At 48.6% G+C, this 12,209-nt stretch overlaps 1 protein-coding gene and 1 long non-coding RNA gene across 2 annotated transcripts in view; one reads left to right on the top strand and one right to left on the bottom strand.

Annotated features, from left to right (window-relative positions):
• Window positions 1–3,737, top strand: part of LOC140918547 (mucosa-associated lymphoid tissue lymphoma translocation protein 1-like) — a 69,104-nt gene extending 65,367 nt beyond the window's left edge. Inside the window, exon 15 of the mRNA XM_073363254.1 lies at window positions 2,145–3,737. Within this exon, the coding sequence (XP_073219355.1) occupies window positions 2,145–2,507 (363 nt within the window). The 3' untranslated portion in view covers window positions 2,508–3,737. The remainder of the gene's footprint in view (window positions 1–2,144) is intronic.
• Window positions 1–12,209, bottom strand: part of LOC140918548 (uncharacterized) — a 46,374-nt gene that overhangs the window by 14,662 nt on the left and 19,503 nt on the right. The window lies entirely within an intron of this gene.

Here is a 12,209-nt window from a genome sequence, read left to right as displayed (position 1 = left end):
CTCCCCTGGGGTGGGAGGATGTGCACGAATTGTTCAAGGATGACCTGTTCCGTCACCTCAGCTGCGGTTCGATGCTCAGGTTGGAGCCATTGGGTACCCACGTCCTTCAGTTCCTGGGCCACCGCCTGGGGTCTGGCGCCCGGTGGGTAGACCTTTTCCCGAAACCATTGCCAAAAGGTTTCTGCGGTAATGTCGAAGGCATCCAAGATAGTTGCTTTCACTCGAGCATAAATGTGGGCCTCATCATCTGGGAGCCCACGGTAAGCCTTCTGGGCTAGCCCCGTCAGATATGGGGCGAGGAGTGTCACCCATTGGTCAGGCGCCCAACCAGCCACTGAGGCAACCCACTCGAAGGTCACTAGGTAGGCTTCCGGGTCATCCTCAGGCCCCATCTTGGCCAGATGGATTGGTGGGGCGGGAGGGGTCGGGGTGGCTGCCCGCTCCGGTTGAGCACCACCCTGGCCCGGCCACAGGGTTGCAAGCTGCTGGAAGCACTGGGTTTGTTGTTCCTGGTGCTGGGCCCCCAGGGTTTGAAGCAACTGCTGCTGGTGGGCGCCCAGCTGCTGCACGAGTTGGTGCTGCTGCTGTTGCTGGCTCTCAGCGAGGAACTTGATAAGCCTTTCCATCTCCATCTTTCCAGTAGGGGAGCTTCAGAGGCGCCCTCGCACTAACCCCTTTCGGCAGGGGTTGGGATCTATGCCCACATTCTCCACCACTTGTGACAGGTTTCGGTCGGTCCTCCAAGCCCCTAGGGGCGATGGAGAGCTATGGTCTAACTGGCAGGCCTCAGCCACACCTTCCGGGCGTTGGGGAATTAGCGGGGAAGGTGTGCCGGCCGGACTCAGTAGCGCCCCCTTCAGGCAGGGGAGTGCCGGCACGAGTCAGCAGCGCGCCCCTCGGGCAGGTTGGCCGGGGTAGGGGAACACAGGCCCACCCAACTCCACTGCGTTCCAACCCAGGGCCCTGACAGTGGCGGGAGGCAAAAGTCCCGCCGCTGGGTCAGCGGGGCCATCCGCGCCCGCTGACCAAACACACCCAGCCCACGGTGCAGTTCGGCCCCTGGGCTACTTCCTACCCGGTCTCTCAGGCGGGTCGCTCCGGTCCCTCCATCTCATCCGGATATTCCGCTGCGGGCAGCTCCGGTCCCTCCATCTCGTCCGAGTATTCCGCCGCGGGCCACTCCCGCTCCCCCTCTGTATCGGACTCACGCTGGCCCGGGCTGCGGTCAGGTCCCTCCAGGACCTCTGGGTATTCAGCAGCTGGCAGTCCTGGTTGCCACAGGCCTTCCTCCCGTTCAGGCTCCTCCTTGCCCAGGGCTTCGCCTGGGTCAGCAGCAGGATCGCGAGGGAGCAGCCTGTGTCTGTCTCCCTCCCTGGTGCTCTCCTCACTGGGCAGAGGGCCCCGCCCTTTGTACTTCCTGTCCCACCCTTCCCCTTCCGGGGATTGGCAGAAGCTTGGTCTGGCCCCGCCCACCCAGGCTGAGAGGGTGGCTCTTTACCCTCTGGTTCGGAGAGGAGCCACCCTGGCTCCCTACACACCCCTATTCGTTGACAGTTCCCCATTAACAACTACATTTTGAGGTCAGTCAGCTTTTAATCCCCAGAATGTGCCGAACTGAATTCATTTTGAGCCCTAATGCCAGACCTGCCTTCCCTGGTGCCTTCCCTGGGCCTAAACCTATGGCCAAGATGACTGATTCAAAACAACAACATTGCAACACTTTTATAAGAAATCGCAATCCTCACCATAAGAGGAGCAGCCTCCCACAGAGCCCCTGGCTCCACTTAGCCAAACTCCTGCGATGTCACCAGTGACAAAGGGTACATCCCAAGCACAGCTTATCCTGTCGCCAAGAGAGCTCATTTCAATGGAAACCAGGAAGTCCAGTAGGTAGACAATGGGCCAGATTCACTGCTGGTGTAAGCAGATACAATAACACAGTTAGCTAGTTGTGAATGTGTCCCGGTGAAGTTTGTCAGTGACCTGGGTCTCCTGGCCAGAGTTACGTGCTGCAGACAGTGTTTGGGGGCAGTGAGCTCCCAAGAGCACCCAGTCCAGCCCTTGGTCCGTTGGTGGTGGTTGAAGTGAAGCCTGCTTTAGGTTTTCATCTCTGATTCATTCTGAGTCTTCTGCTCTTTCCCCAGACTGATGTGCTGCTGCAGCTGGATTTGCATTACACCCAGCTGGGCACCAAGCAGAGGGCTTGCGAGAGTCTGCAGAAAATCCTCCAGAAATCTCTGCTAGCAAAACTGTTCAGCCCGAAAAGCTCTGCAAACCCATCCAGCATGGCGGGCCAAGAGGCTGCTGCCACCATGTGCCCCAAGGATGCCCCTGCTGTGACTGTAGCCCATGAGGGCCCCACCTCTCTGACAGCAGAGCCCAGACACAGCTGGCAATGTAGCAGCCAGTCAAACATATGCAGCGAGCCGGAGGAAAACGATGAGAGTGACCTGAGCAGCCTCTGCTCAGCACTACAAAGGACTGGCCCAAGGCAGGATTGTCCTTGACGTGGGGTGAGTTCATCTCACTATCAGCAGACTGTATTTCAAGTTACAAACCAGACAACTCCCATAATCTGTATTCTAGTCTGAGCTCTTCTCCAGTCTGGCGTGGATCACAACCAGATGGTCAAGGCTGCTGTTGAAAGGGTTTCTCCTCTCATCCCATTAGCAGGGAGTCCTAGTGAGCTTTACCTGATTCACAGGCAAAGCTATAAGCTGTTTAAAACAAGGGCGTTCTGCAGATGGGTGATTTTACTGTCCACTAGACAGTGTGACTGACATGAGTCATCACATTCCCGAACAGCAAATGTCATTCATTTACAGCCAGTGTTGGCAACTGAGCTGCTTGGAGAGTCACACTTTAATATACAAATGTCTATATCAAGCACTGACAAAACTGTAAGAAATGGTAAGTGAAGAGACCCAAGGACCTTGCAGGCATGTCTGATACAACCACAGATACAATTAAAAAAGTAAACAGTTCTCTCAACTCTGTATAAATATTACAAAGAATTAACAAATGACAAAAGTAAAATTATATGACTGTGTAGCTGTGTTCAGTATGTGATGCTGAAATGGTGTTAGGCTTTTCTATCTAATAGGAACATGCAACAAACAATTGTACAATAACGTATATTTGTGTTTCTAAAGGATATATTTGATCTTTGTATTTGGGATTATGTTCATTTTTCTCTAAACCACCTTCTGATATCATTTTGCAAATGCACATAATTTTAATGTATTTTAACATATTTATTACATTGTTTTTCCCCTGGTTCTAACGTGGGTCAGAGTTAAAGGTTTTGTTATATTCTAAATGACAGTGTTTGTGGGATGCGTCTGATGTAGCTGGATGCTTTAACCTAGTGTTCTCTAGTGTCTGAGTGGTTTTGGGCATCTGTGGGTGAGATTCACAAGGGGGATTTAGACATCTAATTGCCACTACAGGTGCGTAGGTCCAACATTTAGGCACCACTGGCATTCACAAAACTTCTTCTCAGCTACCACCTAACCCTGGGGTGTCCATTGCCAAAGTCCCTAAGGTGCCTACATTTTAGTGGGTGGGCAGGCATACAGAGTGTGCTTTCTATTAAATATTCTTTGGAATAAGGGCCTGGCATGTGGGTCTCCCTCTTCCCAGGTAGGTGCTATAGCTACTGGGCTATGAAATCATTCTCACTCTCTGGCCCACTGAATATCTAACTATTCCCCTTTGTGACTGCGAACCTGTGTATTAAGGTGTGGATTTTCTTTCTAGTACTTAGATAACATGACTGCAGCCTTAACTGTAAATTGTCAGTTTTCCTCGTGTGGGAATTGCTTGGTGTTTTCTTTTTGAAGAAATGAAGGACCCTTCCAGTGTAGATTGCACGGCTGTAGCAAATGATTCACCTAGCGGGAAGCTCCCCTGTGCAATGGCTGTCACAGACTGAAGATACCAGTTAAATTTCATGTAAATCCTATTTTGAGGGCTGAAGAGATCCATAGGCCTTGTGCTGCCTCTCTGCAGAAGAATGAGGGGTGGATGTTCAGCTGCTATATAGCTCCACTGAAGTCTGTGTGCTGAGAAGAGAGACAGAAACCAGCCTTTGTGCACTGAGCAGCGGTGGTGAGAGAGGGAGCTCTGCTGAAGCGCACACTCAGAGCATCATGCACAATGCTTGCCACAGCGTACAGTCATGTCTTACCAGGGTGATGGCAGCCACCAAGTCCCCCTCCTCACCCCCCGCCAAGTCTGAACGTGGGCCTTCAAGGGGCTGTCTCCTGCAGCATGTGACAGTGACTTTGTAACGTGTGGATGGCATCCTGGAAAGCAGCTCAGCACATCACAATACCATTGGGTGGGCAGGCATGTCTGTCTATCTGGTGTAGTTCCTTGGGATCTGAAGGCTGATTAGATATGTTGGGCCACAGCAAGCTCTGTGCCAACATCTGCTGCTTACATACCAGAGCATGAAAAGCCCAAGGAATTATTGGGCAGGTTGGATAGGGTTGCAGGATGTTGTAGGTCACATGACATTAATGGTAATTGGGGCTTGGAGTTCTTTTGCCGGTGACTCAGTTTTGCTTGTCAGACACCAAACTAATAGTAAGTTTAAAACATTCATTAAACTCCCATAACGAAAATTAACAGAACCTGGCCCTATGACTCTGTGCTAAAGGTGCAATGTTTCCTGGGGTCGAGAGTGTCTGAATTATTGTTAAGGTAGCCTGACACGTCCCATTATAAGACCCTGTTTTCATTTGCTTATCACTTTGCCAAACTTTAACCTTCTGAACTGAAATTTTCTATGCAGGGTTTCTGCATTGGGATAATTTTTTTTACTTTAAGCTAAACCAATGCAGTCATTTCCAAGAAAGAAATTAGGGAAAAATACAATGTTTTGTCTATGTTAAAAAAACAATTCTTACAACTGTTTCATTGAGAAACGCTAGTTACTCCGGAGGGAATTCTGCACCAAAAAATTAAAAATTCTGCGCACAGTATTTTAAAATTCTGCAGCTGGGGTTGACCACTGGTGGTTTGGGGCAGTTGGGGCGGGGTGGGCTGGTGCTTGGGCTGACTTGGGCCAGCTGGCAGCCCAGGAGACAGGGCAGCTGGGGCGGGCCAGCCAGTGACCTACGGTGGCTGGGGCAGGTGGACCGGTGCTCGGGGAAGCCCGGTTGGAGCTCCTCCAGCCACAGTGAGGGGCTTGGGACTCCAGCGAGTGGCGGGGGGGGGGGGGGGAAGGGCGGAAGAAGGGCCGTGGCTGTGGGGTTAGCCTCCTCGAAGGAGGAGTTCACGTGCCACCCATGGGAGTGGAACATCATGCCACCATAGCTACCCTGAGCATGCCGCTTCCTCAGCCTGCCGTGTATCTCCAAGTCAAGTGCCTGTCCTCTCATCCTCCATCACTGCCAGAGCTCCCTCTGTGCCTGATGTACACCCCTTAGTCCTAAACCTCAGCACCCCCTCCACCGCCTCTGAGCCAGAGGGTGAGAGGGATAGAACCAATGCAGGAAGGCAGAATTCAAAGGCTGGGGAAAGGGTTGGATAGCAGCAGACAGGCAGGAGTCAGGATGAAGGTGGGGGTTCCATAGGAGCAGAAGGAGAGTGGGCCAGGACCCAAGGGGACATGCATGGGCTGAAGGTACATGGACTAAAGCGTCTATCCTACTACAGCACTTTGCCCTCCAGAAACTGGTACTGAACCCAGGATTCCTGAGTCTCACCCTTCCTCTGCTGTCAGCAAACACCTTTGAAACCCATCAACAAAGTGAGTGGCTCATTGTGACGTTCCCCTGGTGTTATCTGGACCGGTGATCTGCTAGGTCACTCCACAAAACTGGGCTCTCTATGGCTGCTACTTTGAACCCTGTTGTCTTGCCTCACTCCTGAGTCCTGCTTTCCTGCCTTGCTCCTGGTTCCTGCTTTCCTGAGTTGTTCCTGATCCTTGCCCCGGTCTCTGAATCTGTCTCTGATCCTTGGTGGAACTCTCTAACTCTTATTCCAGCTCCCTTGGCTTGATTCCCAACTCTGACTCCTACTCCAACCTCTAGACCCGGCCATCAATGTCTCGGCCCTGACACTAAGTACTAAGCATTTCTTTATAGTAAGTTAAACAAACGTATATAACCTGCACCTGGCACCTTGTTTTCTTTATTTCTATTATGTCAGCCCAAACCTTAAATAAGCTAACACTGGTATTTCAAAGGTCACCACAAGTTTAACACAAACAACTCTTCTTTCTCCTGATCGCATTCTTTGTGGTCACATGTCTTGGCCTATCAATCATGCTAATATCCAAATTTAATTTAAAACCATATTTCATTTAAGTCCGATGTGGGCCTATCTTCCCAGATAGGATATTGTTTTAGTTTTGATGGAATAACAAACGGATCCAGAAACTCAAACATGACCCTGTCACTTTAAAACACTAAAGAGTTAAGGTTCAAGAATACAGAGAGCTCGACCTGCTTAGTCCCCTGGCAAACACACCATTAAAAATCTTTCTAACCTTTTATTAAAGGTACAGAAAAAGATCTCAAAACAGTTAAAGCATTTGAAATGTAAAGTAGCAAGACTATCATTTTAACAATATCCTTTATTTCCTTTCCCTTTAGCCACAGATAATTTTTAGAAGGAAAACACCACTGTCTGACCATCTTTTAGATGATATTAAAGACGGTAACAACAGTCCTTTTTGGGGAAAAGAGGAAATGTAGTTGAGATTATTCACAGATTAATAGAATCCAAGGCCAGAGGGACTATTATGATAATCTAGTCTGACCTCCTGTAGAGGGCAGGAGCTGGAGATGTTGCTGCTGTTGTTAAAGTCAATGGTGTATCCTACAAGATGAACATATACAAAAGGGAAGAGAAAAGAACAGCAAAGAGAGAAAATGCAGCTTCTGTCTCTGGTGTTGACCCTCACTTGTAACGACTCTGCTGGAGGAACTCCAGCACAGCACATGGTCTGATTAGCCACTCCCAAGATATACCAAACTTGTACCAATGTCTAGCTGTTTAGGACATTGCTTTTAGCTGCCTTTCTGATGACAGGCTCCCAGCAGTGTAGCAAAATATGTAGCCTTGGCCAGTTAATCCAGACTCTCATTAAACAGCAGCTCCCATTGGCCTGCAGCAGCAAACTGCGGCCACTGGGAGCCACAATCGGGTGAATCTACGGACGTGGCAGGTAAACAAACCGGCCGGCCCACCAGGGGCTTTCCCTGCACAAGCAGCGGAACAAGTTTGGGAACCACTGCAGGAGGCAAAAGGAGAGGAATAGGAAAGAGAAGAAATAAGTTGCCGAAGGACACACATGGGAGTGGCGGAGAGGCGGGTGATGATAACGTGAACCAAAGTCTCACATCTCAGGTGGTGTTTGGGAGTTAGCTGGAGCTGGTAGACTTGGCAATGCCATCTGGGTCCCACTCTCTGCCCTGTGCTGGTCAGAACATTTCTCAGGATAAGGACAATGAAGGCCACCCCAAAACAGAGTAGCAAAGAAGTCCTCCAGGCAGCCTAGAGTGGCTGCAGAGAAGCAACCAATCAGGGGCCAGAAGGGCTATATAAAAGACAAGCAGCAGAGCAGAGAGTTCAGTTCCTGCCTGGAGCTTGAAGAGGAAGGACCAGGTGCCTGGCTGAGTAGCAGGACTGTGGACAGGTCAAGGTGGGCAGCCTGAGCCCAGAACCTGGCCTGACCAGCCAAGGGCACCAGGATGGGCCCAGCTGGTCTGGTTGCAGACTGAGCCCAGGGAGGACTGTTGAAAGGACCACAGCTGCAGGTACTGAGATGGGCCTTGTTTGGGTTGTTTATGAAGGCAGGGCCAATGGAAAGAAGCCTTAGAGCCCCACACCAGGACTGGGAAAAGAACCTGAGACTGTATACTCTGGAAGGGGGGATAGTAAATGAAGCTTAGCCAGAGGGCTGAGTTGCTGAAGACCTGGTCAAAAGAACTGTGATTGCAGGCACTATCAGCCAGGGAAGGGGGCACTTGCGAAAGGCAGGTGCCGACCCCTTTGCATCTTGATATAGCATTTTAACAGTTTTTTTAATGTAATTTTTTACATATACCAATAGGATAAAATTATTTAGGATGATTATGATTCAAGTCAACCACTAATTTGTAGGGCTGGGAGAAATTTCTTCTCTGAGCAAGCTATAAAATTACTGGGAGTTCTCATGCCTTCCTCAGAGACAAGGTATTGGACAAGATGGACCATTGGGTTGATCTGACATGGCAGTTCTTATGTTCCTAAAATTTTTCTTGATACTTGAGAATGGATTTGAACACACTGAAATACCAGGTAATGGTAAATTATTCTCTGTGGACACACAGAGCCAAAGGTCTATAAAGTATGGAACTATAAAAGGTGGACCTTCATCCATCACATTTGCACATGAAGACCCAGCAAAAGGATATGTTTATGCATTCTTGCCTAGTTTGCTAATGTATGGGCATTCTGTTTAGCCCTGGCACTGCAAGGAGCTTTGGAAATGCCAAATATTTCTGTTCTCATCAAAAATGAAAACAACCAAAGGGATCTTTTTGAAGTTATACCAAACTAAAGCTGACAGTGGGTTTAGAAAAGGGGGGCGGGGGGGAATCATGAAAGTCAGCATGGTTAGAAATGAGAGGGAACTGAAATGCAATCCTACCAAAGTACGCTCCAGCAAGCAGCTCCTACACTATTGAGGGGCATATGCCAGTCTAAATACACAGAGACAGAAGCAGTGTTTGTGCCATGTTGAATCACGTAACTTATGTTTTATTAATGAACAGAAATGAAATTTATTGATATCGCTGTATCTTTATATGGTTCCACTATTCTTAACTTCTTTAAACAGTCATTTCACATCCCGTTCTGCCGTTATTAATCACTTGAAATTACCTCAGTGATATTGGGTCTCAGAAAAGTATTTTGCAAAAAGATGAGACATCATGAAACACTGAGATTTTTCTCTCATCTTCTAGATGTAGACAATTTTATTCCTTATCAATGACAATTTCAAATATAATGGTCATCTTACATCTTGACAAAGGATGAAGACACCCTTTGAAGTTATCGACCAAACTCCACACGCACAAAAAGCACTGGCATGACTTCTCACCATGATTAAGAACTAAAATCTCTTTGATAATTCTGCCTTTGCTGAGTTTGAGTTTCTTGCCACAGTGTCAAGCTGATGAAACAGATTTGTTATTAAACATTACAAATAAACAGTGATTGAAGAGGCAAGGTAGAGATTTTGGCTATGACTTTCCAGAACCTTGAATCAAAGAACGGACTAATAAATTACTGCATTTCTGCAGCCCAGTGTCTCCCACAATTATTGACATTTGGGCGTGTCTCCTCTCTCTACAGCTTAGGGCGGCAGATCAAGAGTTTGAGCCACATGATCTGACCATGTCCCCTCAGCTCCTGCTTGCTTCCAGTGTGTGGGTAGCAGTTTTTACAACTCCCACCTTCATATCTGCCTAAGATGGGGTTTTTTGTCAAACTTTGGGGCAGTGGTGAGCAGTGATCTCCCCGAAAGCTCTGCCTCATGCCATTTCTGGAACTCCCTGGAGCCTCAGCTGCAGTGCCTCTCTGCTGGCTCCTCTGCACCTTCCAGCCAAGCATGGCAGAGCAACCTAAAAAGCACTGAATGAAATCAAATGTTACTCCATCTGTGAAACTGCACTCTTAGGCTCAACAGACAGTGGGTAACTTGTGCCCAGCCTGCACCCAGCCTCCCATCCCTGACTCTTTTAGGTCCCGGGGCTATGAGTTGGACAGGAAAGTGGCATCCCCTACCCACCAGAGCAGCTGTAACTCCAATGTGGAAAAATGAACCGGAAGTCTCAGGGCAGAACAAGGAGTGGCTCCAAGGACAAGGAAGACCTCCAATCAGCTGACTCAAAGTAAGTCTCAAGGAGACCCTGGAAAACAGAGAGGCAGCCTTGTGGAGTCACAAATCCTAAAATGGATCCTGAACACCCTAGGGGAAGAAGCAGGTCTCATAAGCCAGCCCACACTCCTTCCCAGTTTGAACAGTGGGGCCCTGAATGTGTTTCCCCTCCTGACTCCCATGGGGAATCTGAAACTGCAGGCGAGGAGTCAGAAAGAGATCCCACGAGAGGATTTCAGGCCCTCAGCAAGGCTAGCCACACAAGGTCTCACCAGAGCCGTGACAGAGCTCATACACTGCCTAAGTGAGCAAAAAACCCCACCCACCCAAACCACACTAAAAAATCATCAGAGCAAGCAAAAAAGGGGTCCACTGGGTCATGGCGTGTGGACTTGTAGGCAAATTCGGCATGGGGAAAAAGTGCCAGCTAATTGTCCTGGTGGTAATTTAGGAAGCACTGTTGATTTTGCTCCAGGATCTGACCCTCTTTGCCTGACCATTGGTGCTAGGGTGGTAAGCAGTTGAGGTACCTAGGAGGTGCAGAAATTCCCTCCAAAGTGGGAAATGAACTAGGACCTCCAGTTGGATACTATGCTTGTGGGCAACCCATGAAAGTGACAGATATTTTCTGAGCAGTGGGGAGGCAGTGGGATGATATCAGATGCACCATTGTCATCAGGAGATCAACTACTACTAGTATCATGGTGTAACCTTGAGAGGTGGTAGCTCCATGTGGCGTTCATCAGCACAATGGCCCAAGGCTGAGGTGGTGTGGGCAAGAGCTGAAGGAGGCCCAGCAGTTTCACAGGGAGGGTTTTGGTCTGGGCACAGAGGTCACAACCGAAGCATGGAGAGCCAGCCACCAGAAACTCCTCGACACCAGAGCCTGGATCTTGAATTGACCAAAGTGACCAGCCAGAGGAGAATCGTGGAAGTAAGCAGCAGCTGGTGGGACAAGACCAGACCATGAGGCTGCAAAACTCTAATCTGCCTCCTTGAGCTGCAGAAAGAGGAGGGCAGCCTAGAGGTCAAGAACTGTGGGAGATGCAGCTAGCAGAAAGAAATTTTCTGTTCTGGCTGAAGATTGGGGGGAAAAATGAGGCATGTACACAACAGCTGAGGCACTGACATAGCTGCTGTACTGCTATGGGACTGGCCTCAACACCCACCACTATCTCTTGGCTCCCATGACAGTGCTTTATTATGGAGAGGCAGCAATCCCTTTCCATAGTTAAGATGGCAACCGATTCAAAGCACTTTAGCACATTCTTAACTGCACGCTCACGAGCATCCCATTGAAAGGCCACTGGAGATTGTGGCAGTGGGTTAGAGGGCAGTTAGAGTGTATGGCACCTCTGGCAGCACAGGAGGGCTTGGGATTGTAGGATGAACCCACTAGTTGAGTGTTTCTGATAAAATGTTGTATGCAGTGTAGTTGTAGCCCTGTCAGTCCCAGAATACTAGAGAGACAAGGTGGGTGAGGTATGAAAGCTTCTCTCTCACCAACAGAAGCTGGTTCAATAAAAGACATTATCCCACCCACCTTGTCTCTCTGATAGAATGAGCAGTCATGAAATAGTTAACAATGACATTTAATCTTTACTTTTCAGAGTTAACCCATTGTTCCAGGCTTTTTTGCAAAGTTGGGAAGACAAGTCTGCATCTCTTACACTCAGCTCACATTTTCAAGGTCTGCTTCACTGCCATAAAGGCCAGAAACATATTGTAAATGACATCTTGGGCTCTGGGGCACAATTCCTCAGTAAGGGGTGGATTCCACAGCAGCTATACATGGCATGCTGGCTATGGGCACTATCACTACTGTTATTTCTGGCTCTGCATCACTGAGAGGATGCGTGTGGACAATTTCACACATTCTTTTAATAAAAAGAATTCTGTGCATTCACACACACATGCACGTAGACACACATGGCCACAGACAAATAGGTACTGCCACCCCCCATGGACACAGACACACACTATATGCACATACACCTACATAAATACACAGCTTGTATAAACATACAGTCATGCGCCTATATTTATACAAAGATGGGCATACACCACACATATACAGACACACAAACACACTAAATTCTTCCTATGTCCCAGGAGCTCAGTGCTATCAACACCTCCCAAATATCTCTGATTCACCGGAGTTCAAGTTTTAAATGTGAAGGTGAGGATGCATATATCTTTTCTTGAAGGAAAGGACCCCAATCTCTCAGCCTCTTGTGCTATGCAAACTGAACTGATAAAACACAAAGCAACACTTCAGAGAGAAGAATCTTCCCAACTCATAAAGAAGCTGCCAGCTGCTTCTAGAAGC

The sequence above is a fragment of the Lepidochelys kempii genome, chromosome 10 (genome assembly GCF_965140265.1).
Source record: "Lepidochelys kempii isolate rLepKem1 chromosome 10, rLepKem1.hap2, whole genome shotgun sequence".
NCBI lineage: Eukaryota > Metazoa > Chordata > Testudines > Cheloniidae > Lepidochelys > Lepidochelys kempii.
The sequence above is the reverse complement of the archived record's forward strand: the minus strand, read 5'-3'. Positions and strand labels throughout refer to the sequence as shown.